Here is a 21,839-nt window from a genome sequence, read left to right on the forward strand (position 1 = left end):
ACTTGGATTTCAGAAAGAGTGACTGAGAATGAGCCTGACTCTGAACAGAATTCCATGCTTCTCTCTTCAAAGCTTCTGAGGTTGGTTTGAGGGCCCAAACACAGAGGATAATTTCATTATTTTGCAATGTTCTTTTATCCTAGGGCAACTAACCAATTTCATTTCACAATTTAAAAATTATAAATAACAATGAAGTTTATGCAAATCATTCTAGTAATACCAGTTCAACTAATGACTATAAGAAAATCAGTTATTATTTCTCCAGAAGAAATTTTACAAGTTAGACTGTCTCTGTGGTAGTGAAGGCACTTAAAATTTTCAAAATGTTGTCAGCGATTTTGCTTTTTGCTAAATAGATTGTCCAGTTTGGTTGGTTCAAATAATTAGCCATTTTAAAACCACTTAACATGCATACTTTAGCAAGCATAAAGCACATATATTTCAAATGTATCATTTTTCAAATCTATAATCAGGAAATTCTCAGTTAACTTACATGCCTCTGGGATCCATCATATTCACATCTTTCAATTTTTCCTAGGCTGCCATCTGAGAAATACAGCTTCTCTGCACGGTGATCAATGGTGAGTCCATTTGGAGTGAGTATGTCTGTACTGACCACCACTTGAGCATTCTTCCCAGTAAGAGTTGATCTCATGATACTTGGATGCTGTTCATTCCAGTTGGTCCAAAACATTAAACTAATTAAAATGAAAATTGTGATAATAGGTTAAAATTTTTACCAATAGTAACAATATTAGGAGAAACATGGCAATGTCAAACTATTTAAAATAAAGCAAAATTATCTCACAGTCTCTGACCCTTGAGGAAGTCTAGTAATAAGGAGAGATATGTATATCATATTTGCATATTTTTCCAGTTTCTTAAATGACCTGGAAACTATTTCTGGAAAATAATTATCTCTCAAATAGCAATTTAATTAAATTGAATCAGTTTGATACACAGTAAACATTTATTTGAATCAAAGAAAAATAGTTATCTTAAATTTCCTATGAACTGCAAATATACTCTGATTTATAATTATCATGTTTTAGGAAATCCTGTGTTGTAATTTTGGATATCATTCTTTACCTAACCTAACAATATTTCTCTTCTTCAGTTGGTAAAAATAAAAATATCTCTCTCTTTCTAGATTTTCTTTTTTTAAAAAAATATTTATTTATTGGCTGGGCTGGGTCTTCATTGCTGCACAGCCTTTTTCGCTAGCTGTGGTGAGTGGGGGCTACTCTCTAGTTACATTGCACAGGCTTCTACTTTGGTGGCTTGTCCGCTTGTGGACACCGGCTTTAGAGAGCCTGGGCCTCAGTAGTTCAGCACATGGGCTCAAGAGCTGCGGCTCAGACTCTGGAGCACAGGCTCAGTAGTCGTGGCACACAGGCTTGGTCGCTTTACAGAAATCCCAGACCAGGGATCGAACCTGTGTCTCCTGCATTGGCAGGGAGATTCTTTACCACTGAACCACCAGGGTAGCCTAGGTTTTTTTTTTTGGTTTTTTTTTTGTTTTTTATTTCTGCATTCCTCTCTGTATTTTAGAAAGATACAATTATTAAACTCCTGTATTTCTTTAATGCCTTTTTCCCCCCTCCTCTGTCAGTGTAATTTTTCTGTAAATTATAATACTGCTACTAGACTTGCAGGGGTTACTCTCAAATCCATAAAGGTAAGATCTGTTACTTACAATCTTAATAGAATATTTTAAATCAGTGTTTGTCAAACTATTCTCTGAGGAAGACCAAGGATTCTGTTAGCACTTAAAGGTTACTGGAAAAGCAGAGAGTCTGTAGGGTTCTAGTTTCCAAGGCCTATTTTTATTTAACCAGCTCTTCTTTCTCCCCCTTTAAGACTATCCCTAAGAGCTTACTTGAAGACCAGTTTTTGAACTGAAGGAAGGCAAGAAAGGAAGGTGTAAGGAAGAGAGGAAAGAGAGAGGAAAGAAGGAAGGAAGAGAGGAAGGAAGGAACAGAGGGTGGGGGAAAAGCCAGGAAGAAAAGGAGGAAGGAAGAAAGGAAGATGGGAAAGAGAGAAACGTATAGGCAGGCCAAGTTACATTTTTAGAAAGTATGTTGAATAAATATTTACAAAGAAAAGCTATTTGAAAATATTTCATATTTATAACAAGATAGCATATATCATCCCTATGTATAGTCATGTAAAGACAAGGTAATAGCCAAACTAACTATTCACTATGTAGTTTTTGAGTATTATGCCAAAACTTATTATTGGACAATACACAGCTTTACAAAATGAAAAAATTTTCTTCTGTCTTAGTTTTCTGAATGTTGAGTTTTAAGCCAACTTTTCCACTCTCCTCTTTCACTTTCATCAAGAGGCTTTTTAGTTCTTCTTTGCTGTCTGCCATAAATGTTCATCATCTGCATATCTAAGGTTATTGATATTTCTCCCGCTAATCATGATTCCAGCTTGTGCTTCATTCAGCTTAGCATTTCTCATGATATACTATACATATAACTTGAATAAGCAGTAAGAATATACAGGCTTGATGTACTCCTTTCCCTATTTGGAACCAGTCTGTTGTTCCATGTCCAGTTCTAACTGTTGCTTCCTGAACTGCATACAGATTTCTCAGGAGGCAGGTCAGGTTGTCTGGTATTCTCATCTCTTTAAGAATTTTCCACAGTTTTTTATGATCCAAACAGTCAAAGGCTTTGGCATAGTCAATAAAGCAGAAGTAGATGTTTTTCTGGAACTCTCTTGCTTTTTCGATGATTCAACAGATGTTGGCAATTTGATCTCTGGTTCCTCTGCCTTTTCTAAATCCAGCTTGAACATCTGCAAGTTTACAGTTCATGTGTTGTTGAAGCCTGGCACAGAGAATTTTGAGCATTACTTTACAAGCATGTGAGATGAGTGCAATTGTGCAGTAGTTTAAGCAATCTTTGGCATTGCCTTTCTTAGGGATTAGAATGAAAAGTGACCTTTTCCAGCCCTGGGGCCACTGCTGAGTTTTCCAAATTTGCTGGCATATTGAGTGCAGCACTTTCACAGCATCATCTTTAGGATTTAAAATAGCTCAACTGGAATTCCATCACCTCCACTAGCTTTGTTCATAGTGATGCTTCCTAAGGCCCACCTGACTTCACATTCCGGGATGTCTGTCTCTAGGTGAGTGATCACACCATTGTGATTATCTGGGTCATGAAGCTCTTTTTCTATAGTTCTTCTGTGTATTCTTGCCACCTCTTAATATCTTTTGCTTCTGTTAGGTCCATACCCTTTCTGTCCTTTACTGTGTCCATCTTTGCATGAAATGTTCCCTTGGTATCTTTAATTTTCTTGAATAGATCTCTGGTCTTTCCCATTTTATTGTTTTCCTCTATTTCTTTGCACTGATCACTGAGGAAGGCTTTCTAATCTCTCCTTGCTACTCTTTGGAACTCTGCATTCAAATGGGAATATTTTGCCTTTTCTCTTTTGCTTTTGCTTCTCTTCTTTTCACAGCTAATTTGTAAGGCCTCCTCAGACAACCATTTTGCCTTTTGCATTTCTTTTTCTTGGGATGGTCTTGATCCCTGCCTCCTGTACAATGCCAGGGATGTCCATCCATAGTTCTTCAGGCACTCTGTCTATCAGATCTAATCCCTTGAATCTATTTGTCACTTCCACTATTTAATGGTAAGGGATTTGATTTATGTCATATCTGAATGGTCTAGTGCTTTTCACTACTTTCTTCAATTTAAGTCTGAATTTGGAATAAAGCAATCATGATTTGAGTCAACTCCCAGTCTTGTTTTTGCTGACTGTATAGAGCTTCTGCATCTTTGGCTGTAAAGAATATAATCAATCTTATTTCTGTATTGACCATCTGGTGATGTCCATGTGTAGAGTCGTCTCTCGTGTTGTTGGAAGAGGGTGTTTGCTCTGACCAGTGGGTTCTCTTGGAAAAACTCTATTAGCCTTTGCCCTGCTTCATTCTTTACCCCAAGGCCAAATTTGCCCGTTATTCCAGGTAATACTTGACTTTCTACTTTTGCATTCCAGTCCCCTATAATGAAAAGGACATCTTTTTGGGTGTTAGTTCTAGAAGGTCTTGTAGGTCTTCATAGAACCGTTCAACTTCAGCTTCTTCAGCATTAGTGGTCAGGTCATAGAGTTGGATTACTGTGATACTGAATGGTTTACCTTGGAAACAAACAGAGATTATTCTGTCGTTTTTGAGATTGCATCCAAGTACTGCATTTCAGATGTTTTTGTTGACTATGATGGCTACTCTATTTCTTGTAAGGGATTCTTGCCCCCAGTAGTAGATAGAATGGTCATCTGAGTTAAATTCACCATTCCAGTCCATTTTAGTTCGTTGATTCCTTTGTTCAGAAAACTAAGATCATGGCATCTTGTACCATCACTTCATGGAAAATCAGTGGGGAAAAAGTGGAGACAGTGACAGACTTTATTTTAGGGGGCTCCAAAATCACTGCAGATGGTGACTGCAGCCATGAAATTAAAAGACCCTTACTTCTTGGAAGAAAAGCTATGATCAACCTAGATAGCATGTTAAAAAGCAGAGAAATTACTTTGCCAAGAAAGGTTCATCTAGTCAAGGCTAGGGTTTTTCCAGTAGTCATGTATGGATGTGAAAGTTGAACTATAAAGAAAGCTGAGTGCCTAAGAATTGATGCTTTTGAACTGTGTTGTTGGAGAAAACTCTTGAGAGTCCCTTGGACTGCAAGGAGATCCAAACATTACATCCTAAAGGAAACCAGTCCTGAATATTCATGGGAAGGACTGGTGCTGAAGCTGAAGTTCCAATACTTTGGTCATCTGATGCAAAGCACTGACTCATTGGAAAAGACCCTGATGCTGGGAAAGATTGAAGACAGGAGGAGAAGGGGACAACAGAGGATGAAATGGTTGGATAGCATCACCAACTCAATGGGCATGTGTTTGAGTAATCTCTGGGAGTTGGTGATGGATAGGGAGGCCTAACATGCTGCAGTCCATGGGGTCACAAATAGCGGACACAACTGAGCAACTGAATTGAACTGAACTTCTTCTTTGTAACCTAAAAAATAACTGCCACAAATTAAGGAAAACTGGGTCATCTATGCTCTTTATTAAAATACTTCAAAGCATTTTAATTGATTCTATGGAACATTAGTGTTCTAAGTATTGTTGCTGTTGTTGCTGTTCATTTGCTCAGTCATGTGACTCTTAAATGTCAAAACAGTTTGTGCTATGAATCAGTAAACTTGTAAAAAAAAGTGACATTCCACTTTCTTATATTGGGATAGTTTTAACAGTATCCTGTGACTTTTAAAATAAAAAAAAATAATTTAAAAGTTATGCAAATATGAGATATTAAACAACAAACAATTTACTTTCAATAATTTTCTGGATTGTGAGCTTTAGAATTATAAAATTTCCAAGGAATTATTACTCCTTTAATTTCACCTTTCATTTCAAAGATGAGAAAAAAGAGGCCAGAGAGCTTGTGTACTATAGTTATTGAGACAAGTTTTGAACTCAAGGAGTCCTTCATCTAGAAATTGATTTGATTTTAAGATTCCTGTTAATCAAAAGACATACAAAAGTGATTCATAGCTGTCATTAATATGCTTAATGATAAAATATTTTTATACTTTAAACATTAATTGCATTTAATTTTCTAATTAAAATATTTTGGTGTTTTTAATTATAATTTTCACTTTATCTAATGCAAGAGAAAAGTATAATTTTAGCCTATGTAAGAATTAATTATAGGGTAAAGCATTTATCACTTAAAGTTAATCATATATAATATCATCAGTGATCTCCCTCATGTTTGTTTGAAAATTGTCTTATAGATTCCTTTGATAAACTTTAGGGTAATTATTATTGTTCTAAGATTCTTCTGGTGGACTCTTAGGATCAATGTAGCTGACTCAACAACCAACTGTATAGTGATATGACAGTGGTATGAGCAGAACCAGCTCTGCCTACACATCTGAAGGCCTGTGTGCATCTCAGCTAAGTAACCAAACCTGTGTAAGCAAGCAACCTCGTCTTCACCTGCATCTCTCAACCTTTAGAGTTTTAATTTTCAAGTTAAGTATGTTTAGTTAAGTAAGTCAATTCTCATCTCTAGTTCTATAAGATTGTAATTCATATAGTCTTTTCATCTCTTAGGTGATCAGAGCCAATGTTTATTAGTCATTGTTTTTTATTCTTCCATTTTTATTCAACACACCTGAAACAAGTTTCCTACTTCTGCTCAGTGAAACCAGATTGATGTCTGTGCCCTTGTTTCATTTAAGAATAAATAGATTTTCTAGTAGTTAGCAAATATTCCTATCATATTGTAAAAGAGTGCAACTCTAGAAGCATATTTGCCTTCTACCTAACCTAACCTCTGTTCTTCAGTTTTCATATAATTCTTTCTTGATATCATCATCCAAAACATGACTTTTTTTCAGATCAGTCTTATTTTTTATACATTTTATATTATAGCCTGAGCAATTTTTCTTGCTATGAATTCTTCATAAGTATAATAAATGCTTGCACAAAATATCATACCAATGTGGACCACTTGACTATTGTCAGGTATCTAATGTTGCAAATAAAGCTGCACACAAAGGTCTATTTTTATTTCCTCTGATTTCAATTGGAGTGATCTCCAGTTGTTAAAATTACTTAATTGAATTATAGAAATACCTTTTAGGTTTTAATGCTTTTTAAGAGATTTTTTTTCTTTTTCAAATTTATTATTTCAATCAGTGATGCATTAATGTCTTTTTCATATACTTATTCCATCACAGTATTGTCTCTATTTTCCCTTTCATTCTTTAATTTTGCTTTTACTGAACCTCTCATGGAAGTGATGCCTGGCATTTAAAGAGTCCAGGTTTCAATCATTCACATTTCCAATGCTCTCAAAAAAAATAATTTTATGAATTGTGAAAAAAGAACTTCAGAGGAAACATTTATTTTTAAAGCTAAGTACAAGGTTAAAGAAATAGAAATCTCTTACTTTTGACATTCATCTAGGGCTAGCACATGAGGATGGTCATCTTCTGACATGGCAATGACCGCTTCCCTGTCAAATGCTCCTGGCCGAGTCTGGTCCACGGTGTGCCTGGTGATTGATGAGGTAGTCGAGCTGGTCCAGTACAGGGTGTCCCAGGCTCTGTGATAGGCAAGGCCCTCAACAGAACCCACATCTGATGGGGGAAAAGAAAAAGAATAAATGTACCCTTTTATCTGTATAAAGTTTGGCTTCTGAACAGAAAACAGCGTTTACAATATACACTGTGTGTGTGTGCTAAGTGGCTTCAGCCGTGTCTGACTCTTTGCGAACCCATGGACTATAGCCCACCAGGCTCCTCTGTCTCTGGGATTCTCCAGGCAAGAATACTGGAGCTGATTTCTGTGCCCTCCTCCAGCTGATCTTCCTGACCCGGGGATTGAATCTACATCTCTTATGTCCCCTGCAATGGCAGGCGGGTTCTTTACCACTCGCACCACCTGGGAAGCAAATATAAACTATATCAGTGTCATCTTATCGGTCATTTCTTCACAAATGTTCCCAAATAAAAATAAAATAATCATGATGCCTACAATGACAGCTGATTACACACAGTAAATCTAAGTTATGAACTGCTCATGCAGAAGTTTATACAAAAACATGATGTTAAAGATTGAATAGTCTCATCCAAAAAAAAAAAAAAAAACCCTTAATTAAGTAATTGTCTTTTGTTTAGGAAACTGGTGGCTCTCTTTTATTTTCATATCTTAATAATCAATTTTCTGCAAGAATTTAATGATGCTTTTAAAAATCATACGTCAGAGATACTATCTAAGTGCAATAATAATGAGTTTTCTCTTTATAATATATCTGGAGAGATCAAGGAAAAACAACATCAAAAACTACAATGAAGTATCAAAAAACAAAATCCAACTTTATACTTGTGATTATCAAGCAGTGATAGAGAATGTTTTAGTAAGTTAATGCAATTTTTTTTTATTCTGTTCAACTAAGGTGATGTAAAAACCAAATAAAATAAAATTAATTGCCAACTAAAGCATGCTTTTATATAGGCAGAAAAAGATAAATGATAGCCCACATAGTCTAATACTTAAATGTGACAATATGAGAAACAAGAGTAATTATTTTTTAAAATTGTTTTCCTAATCACAGGATAATGTAGGGTTGTTGTTTTACTTTTCATAGAAGTGTTTGAATATACCCTTAAGTATAACCAAATTACTAAGTTTTTCATTGTTGTTTTTCTCAGAGTTAGTATTCTTAGCATATTTAAGAGAGAATATATATATATTTAACTTTGGTAGTCATGCTAAGAAATTAACATTGTAACAGGCAGAGTCTTTTTTATAGCTTTTCTCTTAAGGAATCTGAAAAGAATTATTCGGCTTTTCTGAAAATAGATGAATGATAAGGGTTGTTTTTAGATTTGAGATGGGTAAATGTTTAATTTGATGGTCAAAAGGATTTAGAGGGTGAGAAAAACAATATTAAAGCCTTTCGAATTAGATTTCATAATGCTGTTAAAATTCTGTTCTTTGATTCTTTTCCTACATGAAACAGAAAATCAACTAATAATAGAATTCATATCTGCCACTTATGAGGCACTGTCTTCCAGTGAGGAACTGTATAATTGTTTTGCATACATCCCTTTATGTGTAAATCTACCCTGTGATGTTAGTATTGTTATTCTTCCCCTAAGAAGGTAACAGAGACCTATGTTCACAGAACTAATAGTATTGAAGCAAGATTTTTATCACAGATGCGTGTGCTTCCATAAGCCTGTATCTGTCAGCAGCGCTATTTAGAAATGGATTTATAGCAGCTATCGCTTATCCTCAGTGTACCTCAAGCTGGAACCAAACAAATGATTCATTAGTTTCAACTTGTCTGACTCTGGGTGAATTGTATCAGCAGTAATTTACCATGAATAACCTATCACACAGTCAACAAAACCACTTATAAGAAATTAATGTGGATGATTAGTATGGAAACCTAGGTCAGAGATGATGGAAGAAAAATTGTAAAACACAATCATAATAACATCTGTTAGGCTTTGCTTATATGAATGATATGTATTCCTATTTGAGGTGAGTAGGTGGGAGGTTGATAATGTTTAACAGTATTTTGATTATTAATTAATAAACCATCTATCCCACTGTATTTTTAGTAGTTTCATATCACCTCAGAAATGAAGCTAACTCTATTAGTATTACAAGCAACAATTCCACTCTTTCATCACCTGCAAATAGAATGAGAAATGGCATAACTCTGAAAAAAAAATCCAAGCAAATCAGAATCATTAATCCATCCTCATTCTCTATCTTCCCGTTGTACTGACTTTGACAGATCTTCTTCACGGACACTTTTTCTTGCCAAATTAGGAGGAAACCACTTGGCATTAGCATTGAGATGAAGCAGATGTTCTTTTCTATGGCTGATATAGTTCCAAGGTTACTAGAGTGTGAAATATATCTCACTGTCCAGGTAAAATATCTTTTGTTTTATTGTCTACACTATATGACAACCTGACAGTACACTTAATCATATCTGGTGCCACACTTTAAAATATTTACTACTTAGAAAGATATTTAACTCCCTACAAAAATTATATTTGTCATTAGTAAGTAGTCAAATAAAGACATAAACCACACACCACTATATATAAGTTAGAAAACCTACAAAGACATACTGTATAGTACAGGGAACAATATTCAATATTTTATAATAACCTATAAGGGGAAACATCTGAAAATGTATTGCTGTTGTTTGTTCCTCAGTCATGTCTGACTCTTTGCAACCCCATGGACTGGTATCTAGCCTACCTGGTTTCTCTGTCCATAGGGATTTCTAGGCAAGAATACTGGAGTAGGTCGCCATTTCCTTCCTCAGGGGATCTTCTCAACCCAGGGATCAAACCCACATCTCCTGCAAGTCTCCTACATTGCAGGCTAATTCTTTACCACTCAGTGGTAAAGCCCTCTGTGTGTGTGTGTGCGTGTGCATGTGTGTGTATGTATATTTTTATACATATATTTAAATATACATTTTATCTATGAGAATATTAAATTGAAAATCATGAAAATATTTTACTTAAGATAACATAAAAGACATTAACATCTATTGGGAAGACAACTAGACCAGTCAGGTATGAACTAAATCAAATCCCTTATGATTATACAGTGGAAGTGACAAATAGATTCAAAGGATTAGATCTGATAGACAGAGTGCCTAAAGAACTATGGAAGGAGGTTCGTGACATTGTATGAAGGCAATGATCAAGATCATCCCAAAAAAAGAAATGCAAAAAGGCAAAATTGTTCTCTAAGGATGCCTTACAAATAGTTGTGAAAAGAAGAAAAGCAAAAGGCTAAGGAGAAAAGGAAAGATACACACATTTGGATCCAGAGTTTCAAAAAAAGTAAGGAGAGATAAGAAAGTCTTCCTCAGTGATCAATGTAAAGAAATAGGGGAAAACAATAGAATGGGAAAGACTACAGATCTCTTCAAGAAAATTAGATACCAAGGGAAAATTTCATGCAAATATGGGCACAGTAAAGGACAGAAATGGTATGGACCTATCAGAAGCAGAAGATATTCAGAAGAGGTGGCAAGAATACACAGAAGAACTATACAAAAAAGATCATCACGACCCAGATAATTACAATGTGTGATCACTCACCTAGAGCCAGACATCCTAGAATGTGAAGTAAAGTGGGCCTTAGGAAGCATCACTACGAACAAAGCTAGTGGAGGTGATGGAATTCCAGTTGAGCTATTTCAAAGCCTCAAAGATGTTGTGAAAGTGCTTCACTCAACATGTCAGCAAATTTGGAAAACTCAGCACTGGACACAGGACTGGAAAAGGTCAGATTTCATTCTAGTCACAAAGAAAGGCGATGCCAAAAAATGCTCAAACTACTGCACAATTGCACTCATCTCACATACTAGCAAAGTAATGCTCAAAATTCTCCAAGCCAGGCTTCAACAGCACGTGAACCGTGAACTTCCAGATGTGCAAGCTGGATTTAGAAAAGGCAGAGGAACCAGAGATCAAATTGCCAACATCTATTGAATCATCGTAAAAGTGAGAGAGTTCCAGAAAAACATCTATTTCTGCTTTATTGACTATGCCAAAACCTTTGACTGTGTGGATCATAGCAAATTGTGGAAAATTCTTAAAAAGCTGGGACTACCAGATCACCTGACCTGCCTCCTGAGGAATCCATATGCAGGTCAAGAAGCAACAGTTAGAACTGGACATGGAACAGCAGACTGGTTCCACATAGGGAAAGGAGTACATTAAGGCTGTATATTGTCACCCTGCTTATTTAACTTATATGCAGAGTACATCATGAGAAATGCTGGGCTGGATGAAGCACAAGTTGGAATCAAGATTCCCGGGAGAAATATCAATAACCTTAGATATGCAGATGATGAACACTTATGGCAGAAAGTGAAGAAGAACTAAAGAGCTTCTTGATGAAAGTGAAAGAGAAGAGTGAAAGAGTTGGCTTAAAGCTCAACATTCAGAAAACTAAGATCATGGCAACTGGTTCCATCACTTCATGGCAAATAGATGGGGAAGCAATGGAGAGTGACAGACTATTTTCTTGGGCTCCAAAATAACTGCAGTTGCTGATAGCAGCCATGAAATTAAAAGACACTTGCTCCTTGGAAGAAAAGTTATGACCAAGCTAGACAGAATATTAAAAAGCAGAGACATTACTTTGCAAACAAAGGTCCATCTAGTCAAGGCTATGAGTTTTCCAGTAGTCAGGTATGGATGTGAGAGTTGGACTAAAAAGAAAACTGAGCACAGAAGAATTGATGATTTTGAACTGTGGTGTTAGAGAAGACTCTTGGGAGTAACTTGGACAGGAAGAAGATCCAACCAGTCCATCCTAAAGGAAATCAGTCCTGAATTTTCATTGGAAGGACTGATGCTGAAGCTGAAACTCCAATCTTTTGGCCATCTGATGCAAAGAACTGACTCATTGCAAAAGACCCTGATGCTGGGAAAGATTGAAGGCGGAGGAGAAGAGTACGACAGAAGATGAGATAGATGAATGGCATCACTGACTCAATGGACACGATTTTAAGTAAGGTTTAGGAGTTGGTGATGGACAGGAAAACCTGGCATGCTGCAGTCCATGGGGTTGCAAACATCGGACATGACTGAGGACTGAACTGAACTGAAATAAATACAATGTGGGTATCATGTGATACATGAATGTGTTGTATATGTGTATGTGTAGGAATGCTAAAGTTCCTGAATCAATTGAATTGGTAAAATAAATACTTTGTGTCACTCGTTGGCAGATAATTATGTAGTTTGAAACCTAAAGCAAAATGTCTGTCTATTCAATCAACCATTCCTGAAATATTGAACAGAGTAAATCAATACAGAGTTAGTTTAAGTATGTAGAATACAGAGTTGAGACCCAAAGATACAGAATAGGCATAATTAAGAAAATAACAATTACAGTGCTATTTTGGCAGCTGGTCAAGGACTTCATAGAGCACACATCTCCATCTCATCACCATTAAAGAAGAGACAAAAGCTCCTCTCTCCCGTATTGTATTGTGAAGACAGGATAGAGTCTAAATGGTAAAGGCAGTGATGTATGTCTCAGGAGGGAGCCATGTGGACAAAACATTGCCAGTCATCTGGCTGGAATAACGGTTACAGATAAATCCTGTTGCAAAGTAACAGGAAAAATATTTATCCCAAGGACGTACTGTAAAGGCCTCCCTTGTTGAAAGAATAGCATTCTCTTTTTCACTGACTTATTTTCTAAAGCCAAAGAAAATCAGAAAGTTTGTTGGTAGAAATGACTTCGTAGTATGAAACTTCTCAGTCTTGTCTGGAGCATCTACAGATACAGAAAAGCAGGCTTGATTTCCAACCTAGGGACAGAATTTCAGATAAAAAAACTTCTGGACACAACATTTCACGTCTGTCTTAACTACGTTGTTTCCAGAGAAACAGGATTCTGGGTCCAATTCACAATTCAGATCTGATATTGAACTCTAAACACAGTACACATGTGTTTTACTTTAAGCCTAACAAAGTACTACTTAAATTTTGCATAAACTCCATACATTCCTAAAAATCCTCTTATAACTACCTTTCTTTGTCTTTTTTGGACAGGAGTGAGACAACCTATAGCTCTTCAGATGTATTGTTTCCCTTATTATAATGAGTCATTTATTTGATATGGCTGAGTTGCAGGTTTATTTGAAAAAATCCAAAACAGTTTCATGATTAAAATATTCAGCAGACTACGGTTATTTATTCAAACTGATAAAAAATCAATCTATTCAAAAAACAAACCAAAAAAACAAAACAGAATAAAACAAGGCTATACCTTTCTTAGCCATGAATACAGTGAAAATTTTCTCTATTACTAGGAGCAAGACAAGATGGTTTATTCTTGCCCCTCTATTCAACATTGTATTGAAAACTCACTCAGGGTAATTAGGAAAATTATTTTAATTTAAAAAAAAAGAAAACATAGCAAGAAAGAGAGGGAGATCATCCAGATTGGAAACAAGTAAAGCCATCTCAATTTTCAGATGATATATTCTTACATATACAAAATCTTGAGAAATTCACTGAAAACTATTAAAATTATAAGAAAACATTCAACCAGGTTGCAGGGTACAACCTAAAATATCAGTTGCATTTTTCTATATAGTAGCAATAAAATAATCAAAAACTAAAATTCAGAAGGCAATTTAATTGATGATAGCATTTAAATAATAGAAATTATGACAGGCAGATAAATTTAGAAATAATTTTAGCAAATGTTTATAATCTTAAAACTTGTACATGAAAAACTACAAAGCATCATTGAAAGAAATTAAAATAAAAAAGATGGAAAAGCAACTCATGTTAATGATTGGAGGATAGTGTCCAAATAGATCTACAGACTCAGTGTTATTTCCTATTAAAATCCCAGATGGCTCTTTCCCAGAAATCAACAAACTGATCCTAAAGTGCATGTGAAAATCCAAGGGGCCTAAAATAGCCAAAAGAATCTTGAAAAAGAAAAGCAAAGCTAGAGGAGTCGAATTTCTGAATTTAAATTTGCTACAAAGTTGCAATAATCAAGATAGTGTAGGCATATAAATCAATGAAATAGAATCAATAGCCAAGAAATAAAACCTTAATTTCTGGTTAACTGATTTTTGAAAAAGATACCAGATAAATTCAATGAGGAAAAAAAATATTATCAACAAATGGTTTACAATGATTATATATCCACATGCAGAAAAGTAGTGTCCTCAAACCATAACACACTAACTCAAAATGTGTTATCTTAGACCTAAATAGAGAAAGTAAACTACAGAATTCTTAGAATAAAATAGAAGAGTACATCTGCATAAACATGGGTTAGGCAAAGCCTTCTCAGACATGATACCAAATGTACAAATGGCAAAAGAAATATCCATGTGTTGGACTTCACCAAATTTAAAAACTTGGGTACTTCCAAAGACACCTTCAAGAAGTAAGAAGCCAGCCCCCCAAACATCTACTTCTGTTTTATTGCCTACACCAAAGCCTTTTATTGTGTGGATCACAATAAGCTGGAAAATTCTTAAAGAGCTGGGAATACCTGCCTCCTGACAAATCTGTATGCAGGTCAAGAAGCAATAGTTAGAATGGGAACTATTCTATTCTAGTTAGAAAAGAATAGTTAGAATGGAACAGACTGGTTCCAAATTGGGAAATGAGTACATCAAGGCTATATACTGTCACCGTGCTTATTTAATAATATGTAGAATACATCATGAGAGATGCCAGGCTGGATGAAGCTCAAGCTGGAATCAAGATTGCCAGGAAAATTTTCAATAACCTCAGATATGCAGATGACACCACCTTTATGGCAGAAAGTGAAGAAGAACAAAGAAGCTGCTTGATGAAAGTGAAAGAGGAGAGTGAAAAAGTTGGTTTAAAACTCAACATTCGGAAAACTAAGATCATGGCATCTGGTCCCAGTACTTCATGGGAAATAGATGGGGGAACAAAGGAAAGAGTGACAGACTTTATTTTCTTGGGCTCAAAATCACTGCAGATGGTGACTGCAGCCATGAAATTAAAAGACCCTTACTCCTTGGAAGAAAATTTATGACCAACCTAGACAGCATATTAAAAAGCAGACATTACCTTGCCAACAAAAGTCCATCTAGTCAAAGCTATGGTTTTTCCAGTAGTCATGCATGGATGTGAGAGTTGGACTGTAAGGAAAGCTGAGTGCTGAAGAAGCGATACTTTTGAACTGTGGTGTTGGAGAAGATTCCTGAGAGAATCTTCTGGACTGCAAGGAGATCAATGCAGTCCATCCTAAAGGAGATCAGTCCTGAATATTCTTTGGAAGGAATGATGTTGAAGCTGAAACTCCAATACGTTGGCCACATGATGCAAAGAGCTGACTCACTGGAAAAGAACTTGATGCTGGGAAAGATTGAAGGCAGGAGAAGAGGACGAGAGGGGATGAGATGCTTATTTGGCATCACCAACTCAATGAACATGAGTTTGAGGAAGCTCTGGGAATTGGTGATGAACAGCGAGGCCTGGCGTGCTGCAGTCTCTGGGGTTGCAAAGAGTCAGACACAACTGAGTGACTCAACTGAACCTAACTGAACCCCCAAAATGGGAGAAAATACTTGAAAATTATTTATGTGATAGTGGGCTTATGTCCAGTATTATGAAGAATTCTCAGAATTCAACAATAAGCTAACAACTCAATGGAAAAAAATGAGGAAATAATTTGAATAGATATTTCTCCAGTGAAGATATACAAATAACTGATAAGGACAGAAAAATTCTCAACACTATTAACCATCAGAGAAATACAAATCAAAACTATACTTAGATTCACTATGATGATTATAATCAAAAAAGATAAGTTTTGACAAAGAAGTTGGAACCCTCATGCATTGCACATGAAAACGCAATACAGCACAGCTGCTTTGGAAAACAGTTTGGCAGTTTTCAAAATTTTAAACATATAGTTATCACATGACCTAGCAATTCCACTGCTAGGTCTATCCAAGAGAAATGAAAACATATATCTACATACACACAAATGTTCACTGCAGCTTTGTTCATAATAGCCAAAGGCAGAAATAGCCCAATGTCAACCAGTTGATGGATACAAATGATTAACTACCTGGATTGTTTTTCCTTTTCTAACTAGTGAACTGATGAATGGATTGCCATAGAGCTCTACACACACTGCTGATTATAAATTAGATTTGCAACACCTCTATGTTTGGAGACAGTAATTTTCAGTTTTTATATCATGTTAATTTGTATAAATTAAATTATATTAATTATTAAAACAATAAAATATTGCCTAAAATATCTTTTAGATATAGGTTTTTTAAAAAATCTCCTCAGGTTATTTAAGGCCATTAACAAATTATGCACCAGGACTGACATGTACCAATAAAGGGTATCGGCCAATGCATGACCTGAACAAACCAATATCCATTCAGATTGACTCAGTACAGGCTGCCAAATATGTTGAGTGTTAACCCTGATCAACCTAAACGGCAGAAATAGCTTTTACCTATAGATTATGACCTAAATTTTTATGTCCTTAACTTCTTTAACTGTTAAAATGCTCAATTTTTTTTACCAGCAAAATTTACTAAAAACTAAGCAAATTAAATATCTACATTATAGTCTAAAAATTTAAACAACATTATAGTCTAAAAATTTCAACAAATACTTCTACTGGAAAATATTTTTTTTTTGTAATTAAACACCTGAAAAACAGAATCTGCTGAGGATTATTAAGAGTTCAGTAAGATGGCAGGCAATAAATAAACAAACCAAAATCAATAGCTCTATTATCTACAGAGTAGCTAGACACATAATGAAAAGATGATGTCAATCTGTGTAGCCGCTAATGATGTGAGTTCCAGTGAGTGAACATGTTCAGAGAACCACTGACCAAAAACACCTGCCCTGGCCAGACATAATGACTGCTTGAATGAGTTATCTTACATCAAGAGGTTCTGATAAAGTACTCTGAACTAACAAGCTACCGCCAGCCAGAATTCAGTAGGAGTCAAAAGAAGGGAGAAGATACCAGTCCATAATATGTTTTGCAACTCTCCAGATCTGGTGGCTCAGGTAGTAAAGAATCTGCCTGCAGTACAAGAAACCCAGGTTTGACCCCTCGGTTGGGAAGATCCCCTGGAGAAGGGAATGACTACCCACTCCAGTATTCTTGCCTGGAGAATTCCATGGACAGAGGATTCTGGTGGGCTACAGTCCATGGGGTCTTAAAAGAGTTGGACACAATTGAGTGACTAATACTTTCACTTTTCAACCTCCCAGAAAACTTCATGCTGGAATCTACCTTGGCTGCGAAATACACGTGCTACCAGGAAGGACAGAGTCAGACCAAATATGGGCACAAGCAAGATGATTGGCCAGAGACAACCGGAAGCTCACCTCATTACCATAAAACCCGACTGTGAGCCGCATGGCAGAACAGCCCTCCTAGGTCCCCTTACCTGCCTGCCCTCTACCCAGGCTCCACTTCCTCATAAAGTCTTTTGCTTTGTCAGCATGTGTGTCTTTTTGGACAAGTTATTTCTAACTGTTAGACAAGAGCCCCCTTCCTGCAACAAACACGTCTGTAAAACTACATCACCTGACAATCTGAAGTTGACTCATTTTTGTCCAAAGTATTGCAATAAAGCTACCTTTCATGAATGTGGATCTGTTAACTTCAGGTCCTCACCCATCTAGCCAGAGGATATACAACACATTCCAAAGATTTCAAAGAGGAATAAATCTATACAAGCCTCCCTTTTGTTCTCTTAATCGCCTTAATAAAATACCTCCCCCCACCAAAATATAGCAAACTCTTGGGAAGACTTTTTTTTTTTAATCTACCTTTAACAAAGACATTTTACCATCATCTCAAAGGTTAATTCCTTGGAACCAGAGTATCTCAAATATTTTCACATGTAAAAGAGAGTCTTAGCTTTACATTGCATAACAGAATAGGCCTATTTACTTGGTGTTCCCAGAACAAAGAAACAATTTGCCCAAAGGGATTTGGAAGCAAATTGAAACAACTTGAAGCTTTTAAGCAAAAGTGTATTTTTTTCCTTAATCTTGCTCTTTATTTATTTATTTTTTTCTGATTAAAAAACATTCAAAGTCTGAATTTCAGCCTGAATTCCAGACTCAGCTGAAAATAGTATTGATTCAGACAGGTCTCAACAAATGCCTCTATCTTGTGTCACCACTAATGTAAGCCAAGAAATATCAATATACAAGATTAAAAAATTGAACATATGGGTAATTATAGTTGTGTCATTCTGTCACCAAGGCTGTTGCTCCAGAAATATACCCCTTGCCCCTCTTACCTAACCAATTGCTCTTACCTAAGTTTCAGAGGGAAATGAGAAGAGAAAAACAAGGACTGATTATAACCAGTTAACCCCTAAATGGCAGAAGATTTGACTTCTAGTAGACCTTGAGCCTCATTATATGCTCACTATAACACATTAGCATGCTAAGGACATCCACCAGCATCATGGCATTTGCCATGACAACAGGAAAAGATCAAACAGGGACTGAAAAGGAGTCTTGCTCAGTTCCATGTACTGATACAAACCATACCCCTGTTCTTAGATGAGTCATGAACATCCCTCCTTCTTTTTCTAATTCCCTCTCTTTTACCTAGATTCCCCTATATACATGGTGTCTCAGCCCAAATTGAACAGAGAAGTTGATTTGCAAAGTTCCCAATTCTCCATTCCTGACCATTGAGTAAACTTGTACTGTTCTAGTTTCAGCATTAGTCCTGTGATTGGCTATGCAAATCTGAAGAAAAAAAGGATCTCTCCAACAGAAACAAAGGGTCTTGGCCTGGGCTAGGACCTGGCATGGGTTCAGGCAACCAATTTGCTAACAGATTCCTCAGGGGTAATTGGTGATAAGCACTGACCCAATCTAAATGAAGCTAACATTGGTATGCCAAGGGCTCCCAGGGAAGGGTATGAACCCCATGGTTTCTAAAATCCTCAGTTATACCATACTTCCTCCTCCATGGCAAAGTTAGGAGATTTGATTTGTATGGCTTTTCTTTGAGAAATGTAATTGTAAATTTACAGACTGGATGAATCACAAGATGGACTCAAGATTACTGGGAGAAATATCAACAACCTCAGACAGCAGATGATACTGCACTAATGGCAGAAATCAAAGAACTAGAGAGCCTCTTAATGAATGTGAAAGAGGAGAGTGAAAAAGCTGACTTAAAACTCAACATTTAAAAAACTAAGATCACAGTTGCCAGTCCCATCACTTTATGGCAAATAGATGGGGAAACAATAGAAACAGTGGTAGATTTTATTTTCTTGGGCTCTATAATCACTGTGGACGGTGACTGCAGTGATGAAATTGAAAGACACTTGCTCCTTGGAAGAAAAGCTATGACAAAACTAGACAGCATATTAGAAAGCAGAGACATCACTTTGCCTACAAAGGTTCATATAGTCAAATCCATGGTTTCTCCAGTAGGCATGTACACATTCAAGAGTTGGACCATAAAGAAGGCTGGACACCAAAGTATTGATGTTTTTGAACTGCGGTATTGGAGAAGACTCTGGAGAGTCCCTTGGACAGCAAGGGGATCAAACCAGACAATCCTAAAAGAAATCAACACTGAATATTCATTAGAAGGACTGATGCTGAAGCTGAAGAATCTCCAATACTTTGGCCACTTGATGCAAAGACCCAGCTCATTGGAAAAGACCCTGGTGCTGGGAAAGATTGAGGGCAGGAGGAGAAGGGGGTGACAGAGGATGAGACAGTTGTATGGCATCATCAGCTTGATGGACATGAGTTTGAATATACTCTGGAAGATAGTGAAGGACAGGGAAGCCTGGCATGCTGTAGTTCATCAGGTGGCAAAGAGTCAGACTCAAATTAATGACTGAACAGCAACAAATTACAAAATGACCTGGAACTCATCCTCATTTCTTTTGTGAGAAAATGAGGTAAGTCACTGGGTCAAAATCATAGACCAGAACTTTCTTGAGAAAGAGGTATATCTGCTCACTCTCAGATGTTTGGATAAGATCAGTCATTTTCCTCATTGAGTTCATGCACTGTTAAATAATCTCAGCTTCTAAACAATTCACTACAAACATTTAGCATAGACAATAATTTCTTCATATCATATCAGAGAAATTAGGAAGGTCTTCTTACCTGAACTAAGACCCAGGTATACTTTCAAGTTTTTCAAAGTCCATTATTAGATATGTATATCCTTGGTTTAAGGTGTTTTCCAGGTGTTATTGGTTTAAAATGTCTCATAAATAATACTCTTCAGAGGATAATTTACTAATTAATTAATGATTAATGTTTTACAATATATTATTATATTTTCCTTTTAAAAGCATTTCACATATAACAGCTTGTCCCCTTCAGAAAAGTTGAAGTAATCTTTTTTTGTGGGGGGTGGGGAGGATTATAGAACAACTAAGCAAAGATACAAAGCAGCATGTCTTCTTGAAGGAATATCTTTTCAATGTTAATTAGAGGATGAAATTCTTTATAGAATAATTTAAATTTACCTTTAGATTTTAGAGCTGTTGTTATTAGGAATCCAAGAAAAAGTAATGAGATTAACAAATTAAGATACTAATCTTTCAGAAATGTTAAGCATTATAACTGTAGATTACATGATGACAGTAACTATTTATGAGTATAAATAATTTTTATTATCAAATGAATAAATTTAAGGGGTCAATGTCATAATAATCCTCTTGTTTTATACATATTTTTTTGCTTATGAGTCCCTTCATTGTTAATATTTTAAGTATAGTGTCTATTCTTTGACAAAAACATAAAGTTGGATGGAAAAAAAAACACAAAACCTTTGGAATCAATTAAATTATCTGCAATATTTCCAGAGCAATTTTTAACATTAACATTCATCAGAAACATATCCCTTAGCTTCCCACCAAAGCTACAAATCTCTCTCCACTGTATCTTGCCTCCTCCCATTGGGAGAAGTGTCTGTCTCCTTACAGAGAGGAAATCCAACACTTGTGCTCTGGCTTATGCTGTCTTCTCTCTCTCCTTATCTCAAGAATATTGGTCATTTTGTTTTCTCTGCTCTCTCCTACAACAAAAAGGCTTCCATTTTATTATATCATGTGGCTTCTATTTTAAGAGTTCCACTGAAATTACTCTTTTCAATATAGCATACAATTTCTCTGTTGTTAAATCCCATGAACATGCTCTTCATCTTATCAAGATACTTAGCAGCTTCTCACTATCCTCTTTCCTCTTGATATCTTTTCAAACATTGTTTTCTGTGTTTTTTTTCTTTTTGGGGGGGATGGGGCGTGGGGGGAGAGGGGCAGGTTCCCTCCTACTTTTCTCATATCTCACTGGCATCTCCTTTCCAGTATCCTTTGCTAGCAATCCCTCCAACCAACCTCTAAATGTAGATATTATCTATGGTCTTCGTGTCTTTCTTTTCTACTCTCTGTTATCTGACCTATTCCCATGGAATTAAATTCCATCTACATGTTTATATATTTCTTTTTCTTTGCCCTTTCTTTCTTTCATAATCTTCTGGAATACTGTTTGCTATTTGTGTTCTTTTTGCTTATCACCCCACTAGAATGAAGGCAGTGAGTATGACTGGCTTGTTCTCAGTTGTATCCCCCACACTGAGCAATTTCAAGCATAGAACAAGCAACTAAAATTATTTGTGGAATAAACCAGCATGAATTTCTACCACATTAATACACTGAAGTCAGTGTCTGTATATGTATGCTTTAATTTTAATAT

General features: G+C 36.1%; 1 protein-coding gene across 1 annotated transcript in view; it reads right to left on the minus strand.

Moving 5' to 3' along the window:
- LRP1B (LDL receptor related protein 1B) overlaps positions 1-21,839 on the minus strand; it is a 1,678,044-nt gene that overhangs the window by 380,581 nt on the left and 1,275,624 nt on the right. Inside the window, exons 42-43 of the mRNA XM_065928990.1 lie at positions 6,983-7,172; positions 494-698 (exon numbers count right to left, since the gene is read on the minus strand). Coding sequence (XP_065785062.1) covers positions 494-698; positions 6,983-7,172 — 395 coding nt within the window. The remainder of the gene's footprint in view (positions 1-493; positions 699-6,982; positions 7,173-21,839) is intronic.

The sequence above is a fragment of the Muntiacus reevesi genome, chromosome 3 (genome assembly GCF_963930625.1).
Source record: "Muntiacus reevesi chromosome 3, mMunRee1.1, whole genome shotgun sequence".
NCBI lineage: Eukaryota > Metazoa > Chordata > Mammalia > Artiodactyla > Cervidae > Muntiacus > Muntiacus reevesi.